The 15,347-nt window shown below is 37.1% G+C and overlaps 1 protein-coding gene across 1 annotated transcript in view; it reads left to right on the top strand.

Moving 5' to 3' along the window:
• The window catches only part of anos1a (anosmin 1a), a 41,259-nt gene extending 26,247 nt beyond the window's left edge, over positions 1–15,012 (top strand). Inside the window, exons 4-14 of the mRNA XM_067493670.1 lie at positions 94–316; positions 2,840–3,024; positions 3,487–3,616; positions 3,903–4,108; positions 5,914–6,040; positions 6,738–6,845; positions 8,782–8,870; positions 8,957–9,128; positions 10,298–10,521; positions 11,474–11,615; positions 11,962–15,012. Of these exons, the coding sequence (XP_067349771.1) occupies positions 94–316; positions 2,840–3,024; positions 3,487–3,616; positions 3,903–4,108; positions 5,914–6,040; positions 6,738–6,845; positions 8,782–8,870; positions 8,957–9,128; positions 10,298–10,521; positions 11,474–11,615; positions 11,962–12,014 (1,659 nt within the window). The 3' untranslated portion in view covers positions 12,015–15,012. The remainder of the gene's footprint in view (positions 1–93; positions 317–2,839; positions 3,025–3,486; positions 3,617–3,902; positions 4,109–5,913; positions 6,041–6,737; positions 6,846–8,781; positions 8,871–8,956; positions 9,129–10,297; positions 10,522–11,473; positions 11,616–11,961) is intronic.
• The last annotated feature ends 335 nt before the right edge of the window (positions 15,013–15,347 follow it).

Below are 15,347 nucleotides of genomic sequence, written 5' to 3'. Positions count from 1 at the left end.
TAGTATAATATACAATTAGGTCCTAGTGTCACAGTAAATAGTAAAATAACACACAGTAAAATAAGTTACCTGTTACCTTTCTCATCTACCCAGAGGGTGTTTCCTAAGAAGCACTGGGAGTGTGTGATCAGCTGCGAGTTCCTCCAGTCAGTGTTGGCGGTGAAGCAGGGAAGCTGTTCACCTCCAGAGAGAGCCAGTGGTTTTGCAGCAGCCTGTGTAGAAAGCTGTGATCACGACCACGAATGCTCTGCTCTCAAGAAATGCTGCTCCAACGGCTGTGGTCACACCTGCCAGGCTCCAAGAGACCTCTACAAAGGTAAGTGGAAGACAGGACCTAAACAACAAATAAATAAATAATGGCACAGAAAAAAGTTAACAACAATGAAGTCAAAACGAAAAAAAAAAAAAACTGTAATGGGACTGTAATGCTAAGTCCCAGTCTTTTCAGAGGTTACTGTCCCAGAACATTCACCCCAAGATCAGACCGTGCAATGCTCAGAGAGATACAAAATCCCTAAAAGCCATATTTTAGAACCTACAGGCCTGATTGTTAAATGTTAAAGTCCATAACAGCACGGTTAGAACAAGACTTAACAAGTTTATGTTTTAATTATTTTCACATTAGTACAGTTTATGTGGAAGGGATACCAGGAGAAAGGCTCATCTGTCTTAAAAGAACATGAAAGCAGGACTAAGGTTCACAAAACTGCATCGGAACAAACAACAACGCTTCTGCTACAGTGTTGTAAAGACAGATGAGGAAGCAGACATGATTTGGGCTTGTTTTGCAGCCACAGGACCTAGGCACCTTGCATTAACTGATTCTTCTCGAGGCAAATGTAATAGCTAAAGCTTGGTCGAAATTGGGTCACGCAACAGGACAATGATCAGAAGCAGAGCAGTAAATGTACAGTACATCAGAATAGCCAAAAAAATAAAACATTCAAGGTTTTAGAATGGCCTAGTCAACATCCAGAGTTCAACCCAACTGAAATACCGTGGTGGAACTGTAAAGGTCTGTGCGAGTGGTTGACACACGCAGGGAGGCAGGAATATACTTCACTCAGTTTGGGATTTATTTACAGTGAACCCAAAAACAGCAGCTCAAACTGGTTTTGTGAATGTGTGGAAAATACATACAAAAACAAAAACAACAAAATAAACCTAAAAGAGGTCAAACTAAATAAAAAAACTGAACTTAACAGAAAATAAAAACTAAGCTCGGCTCATTGCTACAGGGCAGCTATCAGCAGGTCTACCGCTGAACTGCAACAACAACAAAAAAAGACTTTCCTGACAAACTTCTGATACAGCCCTAAAATACCTAGAGCCCCTCTTACAATTAATACTTACTTATTAATACAATCAATTAAGACATTTTTTAAGTTCTTTTCTATAGAAAAAATATAAATGTTTTATGTATGTTAGTTAAATTCAGCTGTAGCTCAGTTGGTAAAGGCAGTTGGACCACAGGGTCAGTGGTTCAATCCCCGGGCCTGGCTATATGTCGAAGTGTCTCTGGGCAAGATGCTGAACCCCATTCCCCTGCAGGTCCAAGCCCGGTAGAAACTGGGGAGGGTTGTGTCAGGAAGGGCATCCGGCGTAAAAACAGTGCCAAATCAACATGCGGCCAATGATCCGCTGTGGCGACCCTGAAAGGACAAAAAAAAAAGAAAAGCCGGAAGGCAAAATAAATAAATAAACAAATTGTACAGCCTAAATTCCCCTTCCTATAATGACTTTTCAGACCTCCCACGTCCTGCTTGAGAGTCTGAATCTGTGACCTATTAGTACATGCAGTGGAGCCCACATGAACATTTGATAAGTATCACAGTGAAAACGTTTTTTACAGGATGTAGTAATGGGGATTTGGCCACACAACTAAACAACAAGAACTCCATTCTGCCGGCTAGATGTTAAAATTAATAGAATTGGTGGTACTAGTGTGTGATAACACTTTTGCACCTACTCTCTAGAAGGCATGAGCTAGCCCCAAGACAGGGACCTTAAAAGAACTGTCCATAAGCGAACCCCCCAAAACGCAATGAACTATATGACTGTGAAGACATACAGGAAAAAAGTCATACTTCAAGTTATTGATGCTAAAGGTGGATCCAAATGTTGTTGTTTTTTCTGTTTGGCTTCATTTTTCTTAAATAAATAATGGCAATGTAAAAACTGTTATATGTTGTTAATTAATCTCACAGTGAGTTTGTATTTGCCTAATACAATCACATGATTTTTATTATTAAAAAAACATCTTGGTACTTGATTGTACCATTACCTGCTTACTATTATTACACATCCCTTACTGTGACATACTTAAAGTGTCATAAACCTTCTGTCAACCCAAATAAAATGTAATGCCAGCCTCCCTTAGGCCCTAACTCAGAGAAATGAGCTGAAATCCTGCTGGAAAATCTCTTGCTGACAAACAGTATGTGTTGCTGTGAGTCTGAGTCAAGTGGAGCTTGGCCTACTTAGGCCTTCTTTGTCAGAATATGGATCAAAGAGAAGTGAGGAAACAGATTCTATTTGCTGGGAGCAATATGCTCAGGCCTCACATATGGTGACGCACATGATAGAAGAGAGGGATGATTTGGTGAAACTTATTTCGCTATTTAAAACATTGCACTAAGCAAAATGCTAATCCCGGAAGCCCCAGGGAACATTGATTAAGCCATCTGAGAGCTCCATGTTTTCCCTGCTGGGATACTTTAGGTTATATATCATATTTAAAAATTTTTTCTAGTAAACTCACTGTGTAGCTTATACCTAAATTGCGAGCACCATCATGTGTTGTTTGTTTTTTGCTAACAGGGTATCTTTCATCTCCTAGGTGCCCCTCTGAAGCCTAGGAAGGAGCTGAGCCTTAAAGAACTCTCCTCTGGTCAGCTGGAGGTGCGATGGTCTTCTCGCTTCAACATCTCAGGAGAGCCTGTTGTCTACATTCTGCAGAGGAGGTGGAATTTTGGCATTCAGCCCAGTGAAGACAGTGCCACTTCCTGGCAGGTGGTTGCACAGGTTAGTTCACTCCATATTTTGTATTCGTGTATGGAAGGTTACTAGCCCACCATACAAATATTTTAATTATGTCTTTTATCCAGAATTCTGATTTATTTTCTCTGATAATTCTGATTGTTTTTATTATGAAAAAAGCAAAAAATAAAATCAAATGTATACACATTTTCACATACTCATGGAAATTTAGCTGCACCCATTGTAACTTTGTTTTGCTCTGATGTTTTCTCCTGAACAGTCAAGTTGCACAGGAACCAGACTGTTTATCTCAACACATGTTGACAGAAAAATTAACACGTTAATAGAACTTTAAAACTTAGCTAAGTAAGAACTGAAATGAGTCGGAAAAACAAGACTGCAAGACGATTGTAAAAAACATTCAAATGCTATTTTTCTCAACATGAGCAACACAAGACATAGAGCCGTCTTGTGCCTTAATTTGACGCACCATCTGATTCATTACAGACCACAGATCAAGGAGCAAAGTTTTCTGATATCCGGCCTGGGCGCTGGTACCAGTTCAGAGTGGCAGCTGTCAACACACACGGGACCAGAGGTTTCACCACGCCAAGCAGACACATTCATTCCAGCAGAGGTCAGACAAACATCCGCTGCATGTGTGTGAAAGAGTGTGTGAGACAGAATTTGTTTCTTGTATCCTAAAATCACAGCTTGTGTTGACAGACAAACAGCACATGCCTTTCCTCATCTAGCGATAGGAAATACATAATCGTATATACTGAATAATGTGTATCCAATAATTACAGAACACAGTAGGTACCAGCAGCCAGTTACTTTGCAATTTTAGTTTCTATGCTATCATTTTTAACAGCATTCATTTGCAAACATTTCAAATAGTAACACCATCTTCTAACCTTCAGACCCTTCCAATCCTCCAGCTCCCTCTGAGCTGAGAGTGGCCAACATGAGCTATGGCCCTGGCAGGGTGGTGTCAGCCCATATCCAGTGGAGCATGCTTGCTGACCTGGATGTTCCTGTCCACCACTACAAGGTCAGCTGGAGCTGGACTGCAGGTGGACAGACCTCTGCCTCAGCCCTGACCAAGAAGAGGAAGTTAGTCACAGAGGTGAGGACTGACACATCAATCTGAAAATGTCCTGAAATTTGTTATAATATAGTTACATCCTCTAAAGCTTAAAGTCGAGTCTTTTCTTTGTAATTTTCATGATTTCTTTTCCTGGCAAGATATAATATTCAAACAAAATACCAGAATACTGCCTGTACTGCACTTTCATTTTTCTTACAAATATACTATACTACTACAGCTGAAGGATCATAAATTTGGTCTGAAATGCAACAATTAAGGATTTGTAATATGCAAACACTTTGCATTTGTAGCTATACATGAACTATTTATCCTGTACTTATGACAGCTCAGACCCATAGTGGGTACTGTAGCAGAGAATGTGAATTTGACTCCATGCCAAGCTAAGTACTGGGGTATGTAGGCACCATCTTAATAACAGTAAAAAATAATTTAATTTATAACACCCTTTTTAAAAAAACATGAGAAAGGATCATAAAACATGTAAACATTAATACTAAAAAAACAAACAAGGAGCCCTTATTTAAAAGGTTTCTTGAAGAGGTAAGTCTTCAAATCTTGTGAGATTTCCCTGCCTTTCTGTTGGTGAGCTGGAATTCTGACTTTCCGTCATGTCGATGAAAGATGTTGCTGGAGTAGATCAGAAAATAAGTGGCATTATTGTACTGCACCGTTAGGGGTACAATGGCTTATCACCTGAGCTGTACCCTTCACACTGGGTACTTATTTGGATCTTTGTAGATTCTTTTGAGGAGAGAGTAGATGTAACAAGGGGAAGCAATTTCCTTCTGCGAAGAACTTCCACAGCGTGACCATAGATGCATCACTGTCATTGTCATTGAGTAAGACACAATCACTGAATCATTTGCAAATGTAATTATATTTCTACCCTGATATTTAGATTGGCAGTCATTAGTGCATAATAACAAAAGTAACAAAAGGGGAGCCATTGGAAGAGTAACATAAGATAAAACTGAGGACTCTCATAAGATTTTCCACCAGGACCTACCTAATTTCTGAGAACTTTTCAATAAGAAGTCATCCAACCAACAGATAAGACCTAAGGCACTAGTGAGTTGGCCTGAAAAAATATGGGGTTATATATGATAAAGGATTGTCCAACTAACATAAAAATTGTTAGTATACTCAGATTGTTGTTGCTGCCAATTTAAATATTGTCATACCATTGACCTTGTAGCAATTGATCTGTCATTATTTGCTCAAAAGTTATGGTTTAGTAGGTAACCTACTCTATACTGGTGTAGAAATAGGGGGGAGATATGAGGGACATCTAGCAGCTGTAGACAATTTATCAGGCAACAAAATCACATTTGAGGCCATTGTATGTAGAAAGTAGAGTTTATATTTTACTGAAGGCTCTATTGAATAAAGTTGCCAGCTTATAGAAGGACTTTCATTCCAGTCAAAGGCATGTAGAAAAAACAGATCACACCCAAGACAATAGGGCAGACAGAAACATCATATTTACTGCAATAGAAGTGATTGAAATACATTTGGTGCCTCACGGCCTATAGTCCTAATTGTTCAGTTTGATAATTGGGCTAAATGTCATCATAGTTTGTCTTGATGCATGTCCAGCCTTTGATATCTGACCTTAAAGAATGCGGGCAGTTGTGATGTACATGTTAAGAAGTAAAAGTGGTACATGGCCTTTAGCATTCCTTGACTGTCTGCTGGTTTTAGACTTTATTTTATTAAAAGCATATATTATGAAAGTACAACAACTTCACTGTTCCTGTTCTGTGTAAACTTTCTTTTGTATATTGTGTTTACCTTGTTACCTGCATGTGTTTGTGTATACACAGAGCCAGGTGGAGCTGGAAAGCTTGCGGTCTAACAGGAGCTACAGTGTGGAGGTCCAGGCTGTGTCCTACTGGGGACAAACTCAACTGAAAGGACCACGAGCCATCCTCCACTTTACCACACAGCGCAGTTTGTTTTATTCATAATTAAAAAGATATTGGCCTATAGAGAGATATTTAAATTTCACTCTGTGCATGAGTTTTTCCAGAGTATCTACTTAAACTATTCTGCCTTGACCAGACAGAGAAATATTAAGACAGTTCCATATTGACAAGTAAAGACAGTGACAATGCCCAGAAGCTGTAAATCAAATTATTTTAAATGGATTCTTGTTAAATGCTCAAATGCAAATAACTACAGGTACAACATCCTGAATGACACTGCTCAAGGTAATGCTAATTACGTACTGTACCAACCCCATTTCCAAAAACATTGGGACTTTTCTATTTAAAATACAGTAAAAATTAAAAGTGTTTGGTAATTTGCTGGAACCTTTGTTAATTTGACAGAAGTACAAAGAAAAGATTTTTCAGTGTTTTCACTGATCAAGTCATGAATCAAACATGTACTCATCTGAACGCAAAACATTTCATCTGTCTTTCGATCCAACTGACATGAACTCGGGCCCAAAGAGCTCAGCGGCATTACTGCACATAACCAATGTACAGTACGCTTCCTCCTCGTGTAATAGTCCCCGCTTCACTTGCTTCTGTTTCATTCTCGTATTCTTACTAGCAAACACTATAGTTGGTGTATACATCATCTCAACTGGCCAGTTCCTGCTCATGAAGTTAAAATATATTTGTGTTGTTTTTTTAAAAAAAAGGCACCAGTGGTCCTCCAACAAACCCGACTGGTGATATTATGGATGTAGGGAAACCGTTCTACCAGGATGGACATCTCCAGGTTCACGTTTACTGGCAGAGCAGCACAGGTACAAACATTGTTTCACCTAACAATTGTTAACAACCTATCTTAAAGGCCAACAAAATTCTTTATAGCATTATTCAATTAGACTTTTTTGATAAAAAAAAATAAATAAATAAGTAAAACAGATGGTATCTGGGTGTACAAAGAGAAGTTCTTGTCAGACAAAAATACATTGTCTGGCATCACTGTATTTGTACTGCATGGTAAATCAAAACAATCCAGTTGCAACCACGCTCCCTACAGAATATTGTTTACTTGTAAGCGTTTTTAAGTTGTTCTTTACACACCTCCCTCCAATTATTGTTGTATCTTACTACACACAGATCATTTGCAATACAAAATTTGACAAAAAATAATTCTTCCACATACAGCATAACATGACATAGGTGTAGATAAGCACGTGAATAAAGCCTATAAATGAGTTTCTTTTTCATTTTAACAAGTCCTTAATGACAAATGAATACTGAGTGAACTTCTTACATGTAAGGACATTAACCAAGTGTGACAATTTGTACCAAGGAGGACCTAAATGAAGAGAATGTGAGAGTGAGTAACTAATAACCCAGTTTATTCTCTAAAAATTCAATGATAAAGAAAAATTGCTCCTAACAGGAGGGTACAAAGAAAAACACGACAGGTAACAGAAAACACCGGGTTACAAATGACACCACACGTTTAAAGAACCCTCTAACAAAAACGCAATCCACTAAACCTAAACTAAAACAGAAAACCAGACTAACACTAGGAAGAGACTAGGGATAAATGAACAGAAGCACACCAAACAAAATAAGACACAGATGTGAAACATAAACCACTAAACCCAAATGAACACATAGGAAAAGACTAAGGAAACTAACAAACACACCAAACCTCAGACCAAAAGTTGCTTGGGACTAGAGTCCAATTCACAGGAGCCGGGATTACTCGGGTCAGGTAAATTAAGAGTTCAATGTCTTGGCAAGGAGAGAGATGAGGATCTGGCAGGGAAATGTGGGGAAAGCTGGACCTAAATAGGGAGGGGAACAAGTGCTAACAATGAGGGATAATGAACAAAAAAGCTAAAGGAAAGGACTAAGAACAGGAAGCGGGGCTACAAAATAAAAGGGAGGAAGTGTAACTAAGGGCCATATTGTGACGCTAAGGTGCTTTTATTCTGTTGTTCGCTGTCTGTTCCCTGAATCAATGTTTATCATTACATCTTTTTTAGCTTGGCTGCTCACTGTCTTCTTATGCGTTTGTGTCCTTATTGAATTACCTAGGAATATAGTCTTAAACCCTTAGCTGTTAAAGCTATGTTACATGTTTCGGCTTATCCCGTGAGTTCAGTGTCGCAGCGGATCATTGTCCGCACGTTGATTTGGCACAGTTTTTAAGCCAGATGCCCTTCCTGACGCAACCCTCCCATCAGGCTTGGACTGGCACTGCACAGCTAGGGAGGGGAAGGGGCTGTTAGCGGTTCAGTGTCTAGCCCAGAGACACCTCGACATATAGCTGGGACTGGGGATTGAACCACTGACCCTGTGAGTCAGTGGTTTAACACAGCCGCCCTTAAAGCTATGTTACATGTATAATCAAATATTATCTTATGTATGAATAAATAATCATTAAAATTGATTTCCAAATGCTGCACATTACAGGTAAATGGATTATTCCATAGATTTGTAATTGTAAACACATTTGCTGCTTAGGGAAGTATCTTTCCACCCTACTTCACAATAAATGCCAATACAATGTAAAAAGTAAAAGCTACTTTTTTTGGTCAAATTAGCTTTTTTTGTCAGTTAGGGTCTGAAAGTTGAGTTCGGCTGAATGGAACGGCCCATCTCCAATCCTGACGAGATAGACCTGACTCAGTAATCTAGTGCATATGCTAGAACAACGGTTATTACAGAAGCTTATAGTGCATGTTTGGTAGCAGTGCACTCTTTTTGTTTGTGCAGACCCTTCAGTTGAATTCTACAGAATCCAATGGGGACCGGAATACTGTGGACACAACCATACCAGACTCATGGAAAAGACCAGCACACAGGTGAGCTATTAAAGTAAAAACAACATAAACATAATAAATAATGAGCATGTTACTGATTAGTTACAGTGCATATTTGTCTCATGCAGGAGAACTTTGTTAGCTTGCAGGGCTTGCTCTTCTCCTGTAAGTATAAAGTCCTTCTGCAGCCAATCAGCAAGAATACTCATCCTCCGGCAGAATGCATCAGCTTCTTCACTCCTTCCTGTGCCACCATCCAGGCCAAGAATCCAAATCCCATCCGCTGTCCTGAAGAAACACGTAAGACAACCGAAAACTCTGGACTTGATGATGTGACAATTTTAGTGTGGTGAAGTTGTGATAATTAGGATCTTCTTACAGCTAAAGTGTAACATCTATTGTACCAAAACAAACTACAGTAATTCTGAAAAACTAGTGATAAGATGGCTGCAAAGCCTTCCATTTTTAGTTCCATTCAATCAATGAAGCTTGAAATAGGGTTAAATCATTAACACAGTGTAAATACCGCATTTATTTCAGTTTATTTCAAGGTTTATTTGTTTCTCCTTTTTAAATATGGTGTTAATGTGCAGAATCACACTGTTAAAAGATATTTTTAAGGTGTTTTCCCACCTATTCCAAGTCCAAATGAATAAAGATTTGGCTCGTTTTCCCCTTGGTGTGGTTTGTTTGGGCAGGTCTGAACAGAGCAAACATACTCAAACTCTTTACTGTATGTGGTCTATGGTGAAAACGTAATCTGACCAAATCAGCAGATTTTCAATAAAAAAGGTGCCTTTACACTGTATTTTTCTTGTTTTTTTAGATGTTTAATGCTGCAGAGTTCTGCTCTGTATATTGCCCAGATATTCAGCATGGTTATAAATCTAAATTGCGAAGTTATTTTATGTAATGCATAGCATTTTGTCACTCTTGGGAATATTCATCGTTACAGAACATGATCTACTTCCTGTGTTTACTTTCATGTTCCTGCTACAGATCCATTTAATTAATGAGCCTAGCACAAGACTATTCTTGTACTGTAGCATGGAACGTTTATATCTGTAAAACTTTCCCACAAGTAACTTTTATTCTGGGAATGTCATAACAATGTAAAGTGTATTAAGTGTGAAAGCACAGCTTAAAACACTGGTAGGCATGTGCAGTGAGCCACAGAACATGGAAGCACATCTGTTCAGGTAACCTATGGATTATGCACTGTTTGAGCAATTTTCAGTAAAGTAAGTTGATTCGATCTTTGTGTCCAGTATTGAGCTCTCTTGGTAGAAATATATGTTATGTGTAAAATGTTTAACACTTGCTGAGAAACCATTAGTCTTTTTATCCTCTATAAGGGAGGTCATTGGCAGTTTGCCCATGCATCAGGCAGGCTCTGAATTTACTCATATGAACCTGTCCACTATCCCAGCACCTGGTTACATTTAACTCATTGTCTGTGCTTTTTCCAGTGCCCACTCAGAAGGTCATGGTGAAGGCAACAAACCTGACAGCTTTCTTTGAGGTCCAGGGCAGCAATGTCACAGCTATCTTTAGCTGGGATTTGTCCCGGGTTGGGTCCCAACAGCACCTGATTGGTTACAAGGTGACCTGGGCAGAGGTCATCCTCACTAACCACCACAACAACAACAAGCTGACTCACAACCTCATCTCCCAGTCCCAGATCCTTCCCCCGGTCAGTATAGGTACACACCATGTACATGAATCCTTTGAAATTTGACACATTACAGTAGTGATGAAAATAAACTTTTTATTTTGGTACACATTTTATTTAAAAATAGTTTAAATGGAGATTTTCTAGATATATAATTTCATATTTTCCCTATAATTGTTACCATCAAATGTATCAAATATTAAACATTTACTAATTAATCACGAATATGTCATTAGGTTCATCAGGTTTATTACATTTATTTTTTATTTATTTTAGACCAACAACATTTCAAAATGATACTGTAGCTTTATAAATAGAGGTCTTATCTAGTATTTTAAATATTTAGCTGTTAGATTAAATTAAATTTAATTCAACTTTATTTATATAGCACCAATTCACAAAAAAGTAATCTCAAGGCACTTTACATAATAAAGTCAAGACTTGAAGATATAAAGAGAAAAACAGCAAATCCCCCTTGAGGAAGCCCTACGCAACAGTGGAGAAGAAAAACTCCCTTTAACGTAAATTACCTCCAGCAGCTTGGGGTCAGTGGCCATCTGCCTTGAGCGGTTGCGGTGAGTAAGGACTAGATAACAAGGCAAACAATCAGGGGACATTTTAGGTCAAAATGAGGAATGTGCAAATTATATATAGCACCACAAAGTAAAGATGTTAAAAGTCAACTTCTTTAGATGTTGGTATCATTTTCAGACTTGCAGCAGACTAATATAAATCATTGTCTCTTCAATCTTCTTTCTCTAAAAAATGACTCTGTGTGCACTAAATCTGTGTGTTAATGTCGATACACATATGTATTTACCCCAAAGACAAATCCTAGGTCACACCTCGGTCAAACATTTTCAATCCTGTATGGTTTGCAGCCTCGTTATAATATCACACATCTTGATCATTTTACACTTCTGCATCTTCCCCCGTTTTCTTATCATATTCATCCCTCCCCCGTTTCTCCCAGGATGGTAATGTTCTGGTGGTGTCAGGCCTCCACCCTGCCAGTCTGTACACACTGGAGGTGCGGGTGATCTCAGCAGAGGGTGAAGGTCCTGAAACCAGCCGAAGATTCCAGACTCCCGGATACCAAAGCATCACAAGGCACGGTAGGAAATAAGGGAAATGAGGAAAAGAATTTTGCAATGCTCACTGGTGAACACCTTATTCCTTTAATTATCGTTTATTCAGACAATTTAGTGACATTCCCAGTATAATACGATCATGCAGAATAATAGAAAACACCAGTGTGTTTTTTAAAGATAAGATGTTGACACAAAGATGTAAAATGTTTGGCTTAGGGGGAAAAACAATGATCATTTGATTTTCTACATGTCAAAATATATAGCTCTTGTTTAAAAATAAAGATTTGTTTTAATCGTCTTAAGTTTATTTTACTTTGATTTTTAAATAAACTAATTTGTATTTTACTAACACATGTCCCCCTTTATTTAGGATCCAGGCTGAGGAAAGTGCTTCATAATCAGCAAATTATTGAAAGGCACTGAATCCAGATCAGCCTCTAAGTCTTCTGACCTCAGTGTGAATAGGAAATAACAGGGTAGTGATCAATCTCACTGGCTTCATGATCAAGAGGAATTCGCCATAACGACTGGTGACCATTTAATCTCTCCCTGCAATATGTTACAATAAACTTGGCTGTTACTGTTAAAGCCGCTACAAATACTGATTTTAACAAGGATTTACTGGCCTCTAACCTTACTTTGACAGAACAAAAAGTTTTGGCACAGTAATGGCTGGACTGCTTCACTAGTCAAAACCAGAGATTGTTAAAGCACAAAAGAGGGTTCACACAGCCAAATCAGTGATATTATACTATGGTGTAGTTCAACTTGTCAACAAAGTTAGAAATGTGCAGCTCTGATGCTAACATTTGAAAAAGAAAGCCATAAAGTACGTTCACAAAGCTGAACATAAATTAAAGACTATAAAATTAAACAATTGTTAATGGGAATCACTTCCAAAAAGAATCTCCTATCAACTGAGGTTTTTTTGGGTGACATCATCAGGTCACATGACCTGCCATGTTGGACCTGCCATGTTGGATGTATCACCATTTGTCCTGAAGTTCAGATTTTAGCTATTGGCACAAGCATCATTCACACTAGTTTACTGTTTTACACATGATATATGGATACAAAATATAAACATATATACAATGGAATCAATGAACAGTACTGTAGAAATTGTATCAAAAAAGCATATCATTAACAAATATAATTAGATTGGAAGTAATTTCGAAAGGTAATTACTTGGTTTACTCACAGAATGTAATGTAAGTAATTATTAACATCTTTACAAATTAAATCATAATAATAATTTATGTTGGCTCTGATGATGTAACACTGGCACCCATCCTAATTTGTAATAAATGTGGTCAATGAGGCTCTTATAAGCTTTTAATTGCTGAATTGTGTATATAATTTCGTTGAAGATCTAGTTGAGATTTTCATGTGCATGGCAGTCCTGTCCAATGTGTGTCCAATATGGCAGCCATAACAAAAGTATAATATGGCTTTGTGACCAAGGTGAGAAACATCTATGCAAACTACAATAACTACACAAATAACTAATTACTCTTGAACACAACAATGGAAACATTAGTTCAACTGTCTTAAATCACTGTGATGCAATACTAAACTCAAGTTTTTACCGGAGAGGTCAGTCCCAGCAGACACCAAAGACTTAAATTTAGAATTATTCACACTGTAGTGAAATTAACCTAACTGCTCAAAATTACATTCCTGTGTAACTAAGTTGCAAACACGATTATGTTTTTAAAGGGAAACTAGGTGGATTATGTTCTGATGCAACAAATTTTAATGAAAAAGTGCTACATTTATTAAGGAAAAGTAAGATGAAAAAGGATGACAGTCATATAATGTGCAGGGCTAGCTACCACAACGCTTTTTTTCACATTACAAAGATCAACTACAGAGCCCTGTGTGTGGTCAAGCTTAGGCAAGGAAGCCAATTTGGTAAAGTTAGAGAAAGGACTGTGTTTTTTTCTAAAGGTCAATGATATCTTGTGTGTGAAGTTTTATTAATAAGCCTATGTTTATTATCAACATATTTGAAGCTTCTTGCCTTTTACATAAACAACAACTAAAACTGAACATGACTTCTGTCCAAGCCCAGTCCAAACGTTTGAGTACCAATAGGAAAGTCAGGTTCAATTTGAGTATTAATTTCCTAGCCTGATAATTGAGGCAACAAGAAGAACTAATAAAGCATGAAGCAGTAGTGTCCCAATTAGGTGTAATGAAAGAAATTGAGTTTCCCTATGATTCTAAGACAGACATTAATCTAAGCCCCTGTTTGCGATAATTATGGATATATCATAATAGCATGTAGATACAGTAGCTCTACCAATGCTGGCTATGATTAGACAGGTTAAATAAAGAACAAAGTTTCATTGTAAAATCAAATGAAAACAGATTTTATACCAAATTTATCTCTAATGTCAGACTTTTCAAATCTGTAAGTCAGCACCAGCAGTTATTGATCCAATTGTTGCAAGACAACTACAACAGCACCCATTGTCCTCATATACATTATTGTTGGCTTAGGCTTTCAACACATCAAGTCAATAAGTAAATAAGCATACGTCATCTTTAAATTTCTAAAAGAGTTTAAAAGCATGCTCTTGATTGTTAATAGTTATTCAGATACCAAACTTGGTCTATTAGGGTCATTTTAATTGGTTTTCTGATTAGCATAATTCAGGAATAAAAAAGCAGTGTTGGATGTGGCATAATGTATAATATGATATGCTTCCGTAAAATGACATTTTCAGCCTGATTTATAAATAAATATTTAGCAGTGCTGTGAAAAATGTTTTGTGTGTTTCCTGTCGACTTAAGGACTAAGGTTTGATACCCAGCCCCAGTTCCCTGCTATCCTTTTGATGGACATGCATGCAAACACAATTGTGTCCATTGTGGTGTCAGTATTATTGAATGGTTTGTACCTTCAGTACATTTCAAACCTGAAAGAATATCTTCCTGCAGCTTATTAACTGATGTTTCTAACAGGTGACAAGTAACTCCCCTGTATTCTGTAAATACTGTATATACTGTTTGTCTGTATTTATTAGTTGTGGTTGTTAGTGTTAAATGTAATCCACCTGTACTGGATGTGTACTCAGTCTTTTGTGAACCTCTGAATGCCCTGTTCAAAGCTTTTTTTTGCAAACTAAAGATTATTTACATGTCACATTACATGCCTAATAGTAGCTTCTGTTTAGCTTTTAATTACCAGGATTTGCCAGCTACAATACACTTCATGCAATAAAACATTGCACACACAACAACAATACTTTATTCATAATTTTTTTCAAAGTGGAACTGGAAAATAATTTTTAGACACTTTCTATCAGATCAAAGCTATTTAATAATATTCCTTATGTCTTGAATACTAATGTATGTTGATGAATTACTGACATGTATGTTTTTTCCTATAAATTAAAATACAATGAACTGATAATTATTAGGTTTGACTATGTTCATTATTAATCACATATGGCATATATGGAAAATTTTCTAATAATTAATAACAAAATGTCAGCTAACTCTTGGGAAAACATGAGCAATGTTTCCTGGAATATAGAGGACCTGAATCTTTTATATCACAGATTTCAAACATATTATATAATATGAATATATATATATATATATATATATATATATATATATATATATATATATATATATATATATATATATATATATATATATATATATATATATATATTCATTAACTTAAATCAAATTATGTGAAATTTATATCAACAAAGAATAACAACATACTTTATTCCTGTA

The sequence above is a fragment of the Channa argus genome, chromosome 23 (assembly GCF_033026475.1).
Source record: "Channa argus isolate prfri chromosome 23, Channa argus male v1.0, whole genome shotgun sequence".
NCBI classification, from domain to species: domain Eukaryota; kingdom Metazoa; phylum Chordata; class Actinopteri; order Anabantiformes; family Channidae; genus Channa; species Channa argus.
The sequence above is the reverse complement of the archived record's forward strand: the minus strand, read 5'-3'. Positions and strand labels throughout refer to the sequence as shown.